Below are 14,715 nucleotides of genomic sequence, written 5' to 3'. Positions count from 1 at the left end.
ATTTGTCCATATGCGCGCAAATTCATACAGAACCTATGTTTGAATCCGTTTATTCTCACAGCAGTGAAGTGCAAAGGCATGCTCCCAGGAGATCGGGGCAGAAGCTGAGACTGTACATTCTACGCAGTCATCGATTCAGTAGCAATTGCAATCGGCGCTTCACCATTAATCTCAATTTTTATTCGTCAAGCAGGCTATGCGTGTTGGTCGTGCCGGCACCATAATTTTTCTCTTAAACCCGTTGAACTTTGTTGACAAGGGTATTGCTTAGATACCCACCGTGGTTGCTTAGTGGCTTTGCTATTGCGCGCCTAAGCACAGCGTCAGTGGGTAAAGTGGTGGTTGCGGCGGCTGCATTTCGATCGCGGCAAAATACAAAAAGACCTGTGTATAGTACCTTGGACGCACATTGACGAGCCCCAGGTGACCAGATTATTCCTAAGATTTCGTCCCATAATATCCCATAGTTGCAGTTTAATGATGTTTTGGCACGAATGCAGAGTAAGGTGTGCACTTAGGACAGTGTTTCAGATGGCTATACCGGAGGAGCAGAACGGTACTACACGAAAGAATCGCTCAAGTTTAGCATGCTACAAACAACCGACGTATCCCGCTACGGCTGACTGTGAAAATTACGGCATATGATTTGGGGCTACCCAAGAAAATTTATATTGAAGCTCTAGGTTCTAACAAGCCGAGTAACAACAAAATATACAACTTTGAAAGGTTCATGAAAATGTCGCGAAATGGGGGGATTCAAAATTGTGGGCAAGCTAATTAAGCTCTGAAACCATGAATATACCTAAGCTAACCAAACTATAGGCTTCTGAAAGTTTAACAACTTCTAACCCTATACCCATATAACAAGAACAGTACTCAGTGGCTTCTTATAAGTGTACCACTACCTCGAAATTGGAGCGCTTTGGTATCAAGAAAGTCCACGACATGAAGACACCACTCCTTCCCAAACTAAATACGTTCTCTTTTTTGCAAGACGACTAGCACTGTTTGCTTACTTAAAGTATTTTTGTTCTCCCAGTACCTGTGCAACCTACATACAAGTACAAATGTTGGGAAATGAATTCGCCCTAAATATTCCCGTATGCAACAACACTATAATTCAATAAAATTCAGAGATGCTCAAACTGAAATCTTTAGTACCGGAGGATGGCAAGCCGCGTTTATTTAAATTTTCGTTATGGTATGCGAAGACGCGATAAGCATTCTTACTAGACTCTCCCTTCCCTTTCACATTGTAAATGAACGTGTATTCAGTTTTGCAGTCTGTCCCTACATTGGCTTAATGCTAACTGCCCTATCATAGTTGGTCCTCATGAGGAAGCTTCCACCGTAATTATTACTGCCAAGTCTAGCGCTTTTTTTTCAATTTCACTGTGATAATTCAAAATTTTATCAAAACTCACGGCGGTTTTATCCGCCCCCTAACCCCATACGCGACAGGACCCAAGCGGTAGACTGGAGGCAGCTACAAACAAAGACCTTCACCAACCCCGTCCATCTCAGGAGGATATATCCGGACATCTACTCAGATGATAACTTCAAACTATCCAGCAGGGCTCACGCATCTCTTAGACACATTCTCTGGGAATGTGAGGTTATATGCAAAGAAAAAGCAGTTTCCCCAGATGAAGCTGTGGCGCGATGGACAGCCGCGTTGCACAGCTCAAACCTCGAATATAAACTAATGGCCATCCAGCAAGCCCGTGAAGCGGCGAGGAGACAGGATCTCCGGACCTCTTTGGGGGTGGCCTACGCCCAGGCCACGAATTCGCCAGATTGTAAATAAAGTTGTTACCACCACCACGCAATTTCTGGGAAGTTAAAAAATATGTGTCCCTAGCTAGAACACTTGCATACCTAACTATAGTGCCCCAACTTTAACTTACATTTATGCTCTCTGTTGCACAGTTAGGTGTCATTTCCTCGCAAATTATCGCTTCTTCGTTGCTTTCCAAGCTAATATAAGCACTGCAACACGACTCTTACATGTACGCATTCACTAATCTTTTAAATGCAAAGCATTTTTGGTAAAGCTTTGCGACTCTGACAGTGTCTATGTATCTATCTGTCTGTCTCTGTCTCTGTCTGTCTAAACGCCTTGAAGGTCTCATGATCATTTCGTCAACTAAAAATACGCATAGTATGAAAGCGTATATGCCGAACTTAAATAATCGGTGGTGACATGAATATCATGGCATGCGTCTAACGTAAGTCATCACACAGCCGCCTACGTCTTAGTGCTCTCATGGTCGTTTCGTTAACATGGTAGGCACGAAAATTGGTATGACTAGAACGTATCAGCAACATCGATGATAGGGCATAATTTGGATATCATGACACGAGTGTCAGATGGGTCATGAAGCAGCCTCCTACATATTGGTGCTCTCATGATCGTTTCGTTCATTTGGTACCTCCAATAATTGGTACAGTATGTCAAGACTGTATCACGAACAGAAATAAGAGGTCATAACAGGAGATTCATGATTTGCCTGTCATGCACGTCATGAAACAGCCGCCTACGTCTTGGTATGTACCAAAATTGGTATAGTATAAGAGTGCATGACGAGCATAAAACTCGCTGCCCTTCCAATCTGTGAAGGATGACCAAGGAGGCTGTGTATGTGGGTCTCTTAATGGCGAACTGCACCGCTGCAGGGGGTTGACCCGGCATTGCACTATCTTCGGAATCGGCCCACGTATGGAGTCCTTAACGTCTGCTTAACTCCGCTGCGAGTCTCCGGGATTTTGTGTTTCCATGCGGACACGATCCTAGGGAAACTAGCGCTAAACAGCTCTCCTGTAATTGATTGGTGATGTTATGAGTGAAATTCGTGACATGTGTGTCATATAGGTCATCAAACATCTGCCTACATCTCAGTGCTCTCGCAGTCGCTTCATCAACTTTCTAGGCTACGTGCACACGGCTTCGCATAACATCGACTCCCGCAGGGCGTGGGGTCTGCCAGATTTTAATGTTGTCGTATAGTCTATCGATGGCCTACACAGATATGTAGGGAATGAGAGCCGTTTGAAGCATGAAATACACGTAGCCCCACAGGGGCGTTTGCATCAGCTGGCGTTTGGTGTGTTGCGACACCGCGTACCTGAGCAACTAGCCTTGGCCCCTCCCGCCTTCTCCTTTCCTCTCTCTTCATCTTTTTCTACACGCACAAGCGCGCAAAAGCGCTCACACGAGCAAACACGCCCACACGCGCAAACACGCACACGCGCGCCCATGCGCGCACATGCACAAATGCACGCACACACACACGCACACAATACATGCATCTTCAGTTCTTGGCAACCTTCTGCAGACGTTGAGCAAAACTCCGGAGCCGTTATCCAGGAAATCAAGACGAGAAATGGGAGGTGAATGGGGTGAGAACAAAAAGAGAACAAATGGGCATCGTTGGGAGATCAAAACGTGATCATCCGAGGAATCAGTCAAAATTAAGAAAATGCAGTCTCCTGCCTTCAACTCCCTGTACAGGACCGCAACACATAGGCTAGTTACTGCGCGAAGAAGTTAAACATGTTTTTCTTCCAATTCCAACGGTAGCGAGCAGAAAGGGTCCCAGGTGAAAGGGGCACACATGTCAGTCTCGAACCACTGGGCGCTATGGGAGGTCGCGCTTCTCAGCCACGACCTCGCCGATCAACTTTGGGGCGTCCGGCACGCCGAGGATACCACCCGCGTCAAACACCCCGGGCCGTCACCTAGATTGGGGTGGTTATAGCCCCACTCCGCAAAATTCGCCAACTGTCTTGAATAAAGTTTTCAATCCCTCACTCCTATTTCATACTCTTGCCTGCTTACAACATCACTCAAGCTGCAATTACTTGTACGCTGAAGTTTACTTGGTCAGTTCGAATAGCGACGTTGAAAACAGAAATACAGCACCCCATACAAGTGACTCACTTTTGGCGCTGAGATATGGTTACCAGTGTTTTCAAAGGCAGAGGCACGTGAATTACGCAGCGCGGATTTGGCGCCGCCTCCAAAAGATGGCGCGCCGCTACGTGGCCAGCCAGGCCGGCAGCGTCGGGTGAGCTGCGCATGGTTATGGGGCTAAAATGGTTGTGAGTAAACGTCGTAATTACTTCCACCAGTCTTTCTTTCTGTAAGCCATTTCATACTTGCATATACTCGAGATTCCAGTAGCATGGACAATTTTTTTTGTAATGAGCTCATAAAAATGCATCGCTTGTAGGCTGTATTTCCTTAAGAACTTCATCTTGAGGAGTCCTCAAATGTGATTCGGATACCGGCTTCTGATATGCGAGTACGTCGTTGACAGACGCATGTATGAATCATAGCAGGTCAACAAATTCTACAGAGGTTGCACAGGTTTCGAAGAAAAATTTGTAGTACCGCGTCCGAAATTCATCCTCTCATTTTTTCTTTCTCCTCGTCTACAACGGGCTATGTCTGCTGCTCGTAATAGATAAAAAGAACAAGAACATTGTGAAGCATCTGATGCGCATATTATTTGATGATGCAGCAAATATATTAGGCCAAGGTTTGTGCGCTGAAGAAACGGAAATGTTCATTTTCGCTTCGAACAATATCTTGTTCTGCCCGAGGTATGTAATGGAGCGTAATAATCTTCCGAAGAGGCCAACATTGGAGAATATAGCCTGGGCGGCTCTCTTATGGCGAGGAAGTCTTGCATGCATTCAATACCGAGTTTCATAAAGAAAATTTCACCGTATATGCAAACACTGCAATAGGATTCTTCTGCCACTAAATGATTTTGGCTCGACGATAAAAAAAGTCATTTCTTATGAATTGGCCTGGCAGAGCTGGGAATTAACACTTTTTATGTTCTTCGATAACACACAGATGCCTATTCCAGCGGTAGCCCTAGTCACCTGCACGTGGGGCCCACAAGCAGCATCGGTCACAAAAAGCCCAGCACAAGCCATGCTGGAATAGTGGAGGCATCAGCAAGTTTACAATATGGAGCCAGGTAAGGCGGCTATAAGAAACGTTTCATTGCTAAACCACTCGGAGACTACAGGGAATGCTTACCGGACTTCAACTGTGCCTGCCCCCTCTAAATGTTCAAGGGCAGCGCTAGCTCTGATGTTTGAAACAGGAACCGCAAACGCAGTTTTGAGCATTCGGCAGGCGGAGCTGGCGCTAACATACTTCCTTCTTGCGAGAGAACGACTGGACACGGACAGAGCAGAAAGCATAGGGTTTCCTACAGAATACTTTAGAGTACTCGGACACATCAATCGTTGAACCATCATCGGAATGATGGGAAGTATATAGATCTGTCTGATTATTCACATGTTGTTGCGGAGTCGTTTAATAAGCTTTGTCTGCCTTCATTATCGTAAATTTCAGAGCAATATATGCACTTCGAAGTGAGGAAGACGGTGCAAATACGTACAATCGGTACTAATGGAAACGACTGAGCTTGTCGAGGTGGCCAGATCGAAATGCGCCAAGCGTCTCAAGGCACTGGCTTGCCCGCAATAATCATATAAAGGGGTTTCACATTGCTTGTCGATACATGCGTCCGTGGCGTAATAGTTTCAATATTGGACCCATGTGCTTAGACGTCCTGTGTTCGAATCCTGCCGTCGGACAATTTTAATGTTATTTATTCATTACGGTAGACAATGTTGAAAATAACTAGTTTACAAAGTCACTATGCCATTTGAAGCCTGAAGGGGGAAGTTAAGGCACATCCATGTACCTCCCATAATTCCCATGCTCCCGTAGAAACTAGCGCCAGAGTTATTGGTTACTGGTTATTGTGTGAAACTGTCATTAAGGAGGGGAACAGCAAAGGGCGCAATCGTGAAGCCATAACTACTCGGCCAATGTTTCATGCTGTTAACACACTGCAATATGCGGCACAGTTGAAGGCTCGTTGCCTCTTTACTTATTCCAGAATATGGAATTCATATTGATAGTGAGGAGCAAGACGTTAATTTAAATCAAGGCTCATAAAATGAAACAGTGAATCCAAGTTTACCCATGGAATATAGCGTGTGCTCAAAAAAAAAAGAAAATTGCGCTACAGCGACAAAACCAGCGGTGGTAGGTTGGCCGGGATGCTTGAGAAATGGCTCTTCTTCGTTTCCTTGATAGCTAGATTTGTGTGCGTGTGTTCGCCATGAACAATCGCTAAATGACAGGCGTCACTGTTTTCTTGGGCGAGCTTTGAGTTCATAGACCGAACATATTTCACAATGTCTCGACAGTTTCAGGGGACCAATCAATGGTTTGTTAGGTTCTGGGCTACTTGCTGCTTGCGTGGAGTATTACCTGGCTTCCCTTTCTTTAACGTCATTATGTGCACATTGCATCAGTTCTGTTACCGTATACAAAGTGTGTTGTTGTAAACTCTCAAAAAAGGCACCTGAATTAAGACTACTCTCGGATAAACATAACTCAGTCTATACCTTCGGGCCCGCATCCAAGTGTATTCCGTGTATTCATAAGAGCACCTACTTAGGCGACTGTTGGCACACCCATAAGTTTGGTATATTGACCTTTTATCCCGAAGACAAATCGCATTATGCGCTTAAGAGCGCGATCTTGCCAAACAGAAGCTATGCAGGTTCCGACTATATTACATAGATGATACATTGGCGCTGCACTGTTTTGTTGAATGCATTGTAATGCGCGATGGGCTCACTTTTGGCATCGTTCTCGCAGAGCCAGTACAGTTTCAATGCGCGCCTTGCAAGCGAAGCAAAATGACGGTTAAAATCTTTTCCTAAATCAGTAGGCTATGAGCTGCTTTTTCTTTATTGCTACATACGCAAAAATATTGCTCAATCAGGAGGGAATGTGCTTTTGTGTCCAAATATGTGAAACCACAGAGTGTCAGCAGGTCGCTCACGTTCGAGAACAGATTTCCGTAAGCATTGCAAGAGCTTGTCAGCGTATGCTATGTCGTGCAGGTGAGAAAACTTTATCGATAGATATACTGCCGCTGAATCAAAACATTTTACGAATGCTTCATTTGAAGAAATTTATATCAAGGCAGCCATAAACATCCTTCAGGTTATGCAACGTTTTAGATAAGGCCATGGACCTCTATGATATCCCAACATTCCATAGGCATCACGATGTCCGACAGAAAACTCGCAGACACGGTGTCGCCAGATGTCCTTCTAGGTAATATTGCGAGAAAATTTGATATGCACTATCGAGGCCTGCTCGTAATAATCAAGACCCTTATGTCCTAAGTATGACGACACATGTGTAGCCCAGGCAGACTTCTCGAAGTCCCGTGAACATCTGCAAGTAGGAGGGCGACCAAGAGGCGGTGAACAGAGAAATGCTTGTTAGACACTGGCTTCCTGCTCATGCATTGTTTTAGGTGGCCTGATCAGTGCTTCGGAAATCACTTGTAACAGGGGGTGGCGTCAAGGAACGTTCACTTTGGGACAAGCACCTGTAGCCTTCTTTGCAAGTTCTTCTCATAAAGGCATCGCTTTGATTGCCAGTATTTGTGGTCGTTAGCTAAGGTATTAAGCATGTTTTCGCACAAATGTAACAATAAGTGTTCCATTATAGAGCAAGTCATTATGCAAATATACAATGTCTCTATTGCGATGATACTGACTTTGTTTATTGATCTTATACCTTGGTATAGATGTAATAGCTTGGCCCTTTGTCTTGCCAAATAACTTTTTTGTTCAAATCGATCTCGTAGCTGGCAGTAAATTGTATCAGATAGTAAATGTATGTTTGTAGCTTATGGTCGCATGGCGCAAACGTTTCAAGGAGGGGACTTGTGCTCATGAGTTGCATCAACTTGCCGAAATGTTGGCCTCGGAAACAACCTTTGTTACGCCACTGTTAATCACCTCAGGCCTTACTGTTCGTTTGTTTTCTGTTCTAGAAATCCTCAGACCACGCGGGTTCAGCAAAGCAACACGCAGTACTACACGACTGCACGCACATCCACCATCGAGGGTACGTGTGGGAAGGTTTTTAGACGTTGGTCTACCACACCTCGTCTTGCTGTTGATTGAGGAAGCTGATGTCTGGCATCGCACACGATACACTTAAACAGCATCCCCACTTGCTCTCAGGTGCACGGTTCTGCGCATGTAAATCTGAGCAGAATATCCAAAATTGAACTGTCGTTCTATTAAATTAGCTTCCCCTGGCGACAAGATCGAACAGACTATTCGCTGCGTTGATCAAGCTGCACGCACGCGTGCGATTTTGTTCTAATCACTAGGATAGTTTGTAGATTATACTTGAGCAATTCCTGATGCCCATTTACCAGAATTATGGTAGCTATATGTGCATTTGTAATGTTTAGCGTTCCCAGTTAAATAGGCGGAATGCAACATGCGCTATAAGACGCCACCTGGCCACGTGAGATAGATTTCTCGCAACGACGAGACAGGTTGTCTCGGTTTGCTATTCAACATATCATGTCCACGTCACAACGAATGAAATCAGTGGTAACGCTCCTCAAGCCTTGCATTAGTCGCAGTGTTTGTTTTTGGAGCTCTTTAATAAAGTGCATAATCGCATGATGAGTTCAGCTCGGCTGCGCGTCTAGTCGTTACCTTAGACATGATGAAAAAAGAATCCTACAAAATAGTCGTAATAATTGGATGGAATGTAGAAACGCCAGACGCAGACGAAGACAACTGTGCATTATTGTATCACAATTTCGACAATTTCTTAAAAGCTTTAAAAATCTAAGGTTATGCTGGGTTCGTCCTCGACGTGACCACGTATCCGATTCTAAGCTCAATTTCTTGAAGGAACGAATTGTTGTGCCCACACGTAAACCATAGATGTACGGGAAAACTATGCGGGTTTCTGAGAATGAAAGCTTTGCAGTTTACAAAAGAAATTTGTTTTTTTAACAACATGTCGGATGAGGACAAATCTTTCTTGGCCTGGCGGATGACAATTTTCTCTTTCTTGAACCTTTCCTTGCATTTCGAGATAAACACATAGGCAAAAGATGGAGAGCTTATGTTCGGGTTCGCCTAAGCCAAAGCCGGTGATGTTACAAAAAGCTTTCCCATATAGTGAGATAAACTGAAGATAAGCAGCCAAGACGAGTGCAATAAATCACTATAGAACCATGCGGTTTTCTTGTGGTTATATTTTTCAATAACAGCAGAACACTAGTATGTAGACATTGGTCTATACATGGACGTTCAATCTTATTGTGTGATAAGTCAAAGCGATGGTCAACGCCTAGTAGCCTTGTCAAAGCGATGGTTAACGCTTAGTAGACAAGTAGCCTTGTCTTTTTCGTAGCGCCACACTGGGCCTTCCAGCTTTTGTTGCTGGCATTTAGAGAAACATTCCAGGTGGAAGCACTGCTGTTAGGATTTATTAGCACCAAGACTCTTACGAAAACTTGTTGGTCCCCTCACGTTTCTAGCAGGGAATGTGACACACTGTGGATCCAACACCTCTCATTTCAGGGTGTGCACACAACAGAGACACCAGAAGCACAAGTTTCACGCTTCCAGTCTACAGAAGTAGCGGCGGTGGCAAATACGCAGTGGCCAGTACAAGCCACGCGGGCACGGAGGAAGCATCGGGCATTCTGGGAAATGATGCTAGGTGAGCGAAACTTCTGTAGGGATTCCTTACAATACAGCAACTAATTTAGACGCCATGGGACGCCGTATATAGCACAGTTATGCTTGAATTGATGAACTTGTGCGATGGATCGAAGTTCTGATGCCTGAAGCTGCAAGTCTCAGCTGTTCTTTTCACAATATGGTGCTGTCTTTAACAGGAAGCTTTATCTGGGGATCCGCTACCTAGGGCGTAAATGCGAGAGAATGAATAGTCTTGCTCCACAACCCCCGCAACAACATTGGTAAACCTTGTGTCGTAATAAAAATATCATAATACTGAAATTAAAGGAATTTCATTTTCGATTTGTTCAGAAAATTGAAACGCAAGTATGGAAATTAGAACTTCATTAAGCTTTAAAATTGTAATGATGATTTAAACTGCCCGAATATTACATCTAATGTGCCCAAAATTGATGTATTACACAGCACTAAAAAATAAACTATTGATGATTAGATACTTTGGAAATGCTCGCATAAATGCCAACTATTTTACGCGTCTATTTTAGGATTGGTGATTTCATTATTTTTCCAAGTCTGCAGCCAAAACCAAAATTTTGATTCAGGCAATTGTTGGAATTTAACTGCGTCAATCAAATGCAATATATTTCAACGGAATCCACCGGAATATAATAAAGAGCATTGTTTCTTTGCTTGACGGGTTTTCATTATACTTTTGCCCACGAAGTTCTAACCTAATCAGGACATAAGCCAGTCTATAAGCCGGCAAAGCTGACATGATTTACAATGTAAACCAGAAGAGTTCAGCAGCACCATAAAATTTCACTAGCCATGTGAACAACAATAGCATTAAATATAGGTATAGAAATGGCCATTACCAACACAATAGCAAACAATGTTCAGCTAAAGCTTAGCGCAGATATTTCAAAAGTGTAAGAGACCATAAAGCATACATGCACAGGGCGCGCGTGAATCTGCCCCCGAGCAACACGCCTGTGCCCCTTAAAGATTCTGCAAGCAAACGTCTCCCTTTGAAAGGGCACTGATCCTCACGAGTTCCGCCCCCATGTCGAAACGTGGGCTTCAGCTACAATCTTCACCTACATTTGTTTACCATCGCAGGCCGCACTGTTCATGTGCGTATCTTTCTTGCATTTTAGAATTCCTGACGCCACCGGCGCTGAGCCATGGAGTACGCAGTACTACGCAGCTCGTGGCACAACTACAGTCTCCGGTAGGTGTGGGAAGACTTTCAGCCGTTGGTATACAACGCCTCACCTTGCACCTGACTCAGCAATCTGTCTGCAGTCGTATACGACACACTTCTAGAGCACCGCCGCTAGTTCATGGGTGCGCGGTTCTGCACCTGTCAATCTGTGCTCTACATTCTGCATAGTTTCTAATACAAGAAATGTAACTGTTGCCTCGTGGACTTAGGCTCATGGTAGAGGTGACCTGATGGGTGAATCACTGTGGCGATAACGCTACTCGTGTCTGTACGGTACTGTACTGCTGCTGCGGAGAGTACTAGTAAACCTGTAATTAAGACAGTAAGCAGGGATTCCCAGTATGCTATCGTGTCGACGTCGCTAAAAAACAGCAGCAAGGTTCCTTCAGCTTTGCCATTAGAAGAAACGTTTTTTTTTCTAGGGGCTGCTTATTGTTGATTGAACTGTTTAACTGCATGTGGCGCTTCTTTTCTTTACATAGTACTTGCCAGCAGTGCTACAATATAGTCTCAAATATTACCGAAAGTGGACGCGAAAGTGGACGCGGAGGCAATCTTCTTTCCTCCTCGTCCTATGTTCCTTTGTATGCTTTATGTTAAACAAATGAATCAATGAACGAACTTGCATGCTCCCAAGCACGCTGAAATTTGTCTTCCGGGTCCTTAACAACAGCAGAGTGCTGCAAAGCTAGAAATCCACGAAGAGTGCTTTGTACAGTTGAAGCATGGAACACATCAACCGTCTCCATGTGTTCCATCCATTGCTTTTAAAGGGTGACTTAGGTTTCGTGGTGGTGTCCACAGCAGGTCGCGGTCAACGATGATTTCCAAGCAATGATGGGTTCTCTTGTGCATGATAGGCTGGCCATTAGTAGCCACCGGGTATCCGGCCATTCATTTTCGCATTAGGGTGACTAATGTGCATTTTGCTGTTAAGATGCCGAGGAGCTGTCTCTTAACATAAGCATACGTCAGCATTGCAGCCTTTTGTTATCTTGCATGGACCTGCGGAGCAGCTACTCCTGAAGCCCAGATGCAAATGTCATCTGCATAAATTGATAGTCTGACCGAGTATGGCAGGGATTCCGCTAGCCAAATCAGCGCTTTGTTGAACAATACGTGTAGTGGCCGGTAATTTCACCATCCTCAGGGAATACAAAAAAAAGCTCATTCGGGTCAGGTTGCTCCCAATTCAGCAAATAGCGTGACCTCCGATTTGAACGGACACGAGTGCGTCAACGATGGCTTCACGTGAAACGATACCATAAGCACCAGTCTCGTCTTACGATAGCGCTAAGGAGAGGCATTGGGGTGTATGCTGTTGTTGAATACGCAAAAGCAATGACGTTGTCGACCGACGAAAGGCCACGTGAAAAGCCGGTCGTCGCGTCTGCATAAACATTGCAATGCTCAAAAAACTACTCGAGGCGCGTGGGGATCATCCTCTCAATTACCTTGCCAACAAAGCTGGCGAGAGCAAGAGGCAGATATGAGTTGAGTTCAAGGGGACTCTTTCCGTCACTCCAAGAAACGTTGGGATGACACAGCAGGACCTCTCGCTCTTCATGTTCAAGAAGGCGTACAGCAGCGTGCGCTATATTATGTAGTCAGGGGCGAAGAGGAACGCCTGCAAATGGCTAGAGCAGCCTCCTATTCTTCCATGTTGAAAGGTTCGTCCGTTGCCGAAGCTTGCGTGAAGGGAACTTCGTGCAATTAAAGATCCTTTCGTAACAATTTGTCACCTGCAATTCTCTCACAAAGTTATTCTCCAACATTGACTTCTCGACAGCCTTGGTGCAGAGCCTGTGCGTTAAAGTGGTTGCGTTGCCGAGCAGAAACGCGTACGCTCTGGAGATTAAGCCTTACGCGAGACAGTGCTGTGTGGGGGTCCAACTAGTTACAGAATTAGTTTCATTGTTCGTTGTATGTTTGGTCCATGTGGCAATGTATTTTCTTCTGCTTCCACCTGGCCTCCCTCAGGTATAAAATTGACTTGGTGCGTCTATATCTGTTCTCAGCGTGTCGACGTACTGCACGAAACCTACGCTCGAAATAAGATCTAACGAATATATAACGGTGCCGAAAGGAAAATAGACTTAGGAGGGAGAGTAAGAAGCGACAGGTTGAGCGCTGAGTTGTGGTAGCGGTCGAGAGTAGTTTCTTACTCTCCCTCCAAAGTTTTTATGTTCCTTTTGGCGCAGCAATGTATTCGTTAGATCTCAACCAACTCCCCCAGCAACAAGTTCTGCTGGAAATAAGGCAAAGCGGGAACAAAATCCAAATGGGCTGCAGGGTCCCGGACCTGGCATCTGTTCTCCATTCGCATTTTATGACATGCCTGAACAAAGAATCGGTGCATCCACGTGTGAGGCATCCAGTAGAAGCGATAGAACACCAAGGAAAGCCACGTAAGCTTCACGGCTATAGTCGAGCGCGAAGCATATTCCAATATTTCCACACACAGACAAAAAAAAATGCACTCAAGCTGGTCACCACGTCTTCACAGAATCAACACACAAAAAAAAAACACGCCCGCTGTCCACGCAAGAAGGGTGGAAGAAGAGCTCATCAATACGAACATCGAGGAAGCATGACCTCTCTACCCTCGACCGCAGAAGCGGCCCTTCATAGACCGGTGGCAAACTGCGTCCGCTTTACGAGATAGAGTTCTGGAAATGAAACTATTTCCAATATATATATATATATATATATATATATATATTAGAATTGCGTAACGTGGACTAATTTTCCCCTGGAAGCCGTAGCACTTCACTTAGAGAAGTAAAAGTAAAAGATTAGAGTCCTTTTAGCCTACGTTAAAGAGGATGAAGGAGATAGTCTGCGCGCTCGCAAGAAATTCCTTAAATTACTTTGACATTGTCATTATAATGTGTTGTCACTTTCTATAATTACTCGCTTTCGCTTAATTCGTTTTTCTCTTGTGCTCTTTTTCGGTCGCCTATGCATCGCCACTGTTTCTGCGCAGTTAAAGGCGCGCTAGAACGGCCGTGGCAAGTATATGAAGACCATTGGGAGACACACGCTGGTTCCCTGAATGATTTTTAGCCCTTAATTCGACGAACGTAGCTGCATGGGTTTTTATATATTCTCTAGCACAGAATGAGAGGGACACGGAAATGCAAATTAGGCAAACAGACAGCGCCAACGTTCAACACCAGATGCATTTTCAGTTCACGTAGACGTACTGATACTCCTAAAAACGTCATAAGACACGTACGTGTAGACTGCTCGCCAGGCAGGAACAAAACCGGAGAAACCGCACGCACAGACTTTTTGCCGGCACTGCTTATTTAGAAGGGCGTCCACTCAACGCGAACAAAGGTGATCGAACTCTTTCTTTTTTCATTTGTAAAGAAATACTGGCGCATGCACTTGAATATTGATGCCGTAACGTCAGACGGTCAAATTTTCGACACATGACCCATGAAGCGCTTTCCCCTTAAAAAACATTTCAAACCTTTTTAACTGGGAGTGGGGGTTACACAGTTTTGATCATTCGGTGGCAAGAAAGCGCGAGTTATTAGAACGCCTCTTTTACCGTTAAAATATTAGCATTTTAGCGTCGAGATAGTGGCAACACTCTATCGTCTTTCTTTTTTTTTCACTTGAGATCTATGACTGCTTTTTAGTTTCCAAAGCGCCAATCGTTTCGTTTATTCCCTTTACTTATCGGCACCGACTGCGCATGCGCTATGATTCCGCCTGCTTCTTTCACGAAAGAGACGCTAGTGCTCCAGAGGCACCCAAACAGCCATGGCTGACATAAGCAACAACGGAAACACGCCTCCTGCGTTTACCTTCCGCGAAGAAGTAACTCCGAAAAAAATCCAGGAATTCTTCGAGGGCTCTTGGGGCACTCCCGACTGTAGCACTACGTGAGTCTTGCCGCTTGT

General features: G+C 44.8%; 1 protein-coding gene across 1 annotated transcript in view; it reads left to right on the top strand.

The window, feature by feature from the left end:
• The window catches only part of LOC139050019 (uncharacterized), a 63,678-nt gene that overhangs the window by 29,030 nt on the left and 19,933 nt on the right, over positions 1-14,715 (top strand). Inside the window, exons 6-9 of the mRNA XM_070526110.1 lie at positions 4,865-4,991; positions 7,893-7,966; positions 9,454-9,595; positions 10,734-10,807. Of these exons, the coding sequence (XP_070382211.1) occupies positions 4,865-4,991; positions 7,893-7,966; positions 9,454-9,595; positions 10,734-10,807 (417 nt within the window). The remainder of the gene's footprint in view (positions 1-4,864; positions 4,992-7,892; positions 7,967-9,453; positions 9,596-10,733; positions 10,808-14,715) is intronic.

Source organism: Dermacentor albipictus, chromosome 9 (genome assembly GCF_038994185.2).
Source record: "Dermacentor albipictus isolate Rhodes 1998 colony chromosome 9, USDA_Dalb.pri_finalv2, whole genome shotgun sequence".
NCBI classification, from domain to species: Eukaryota; Metazoa; Arthropoda; class Arachnida; order Ixodida; family Ixodidae; genus Dermacentor; species Dermacentor albipictus.
This window is presented reverse-complemented; position numbering and strand designations above follow the sequence as displayed.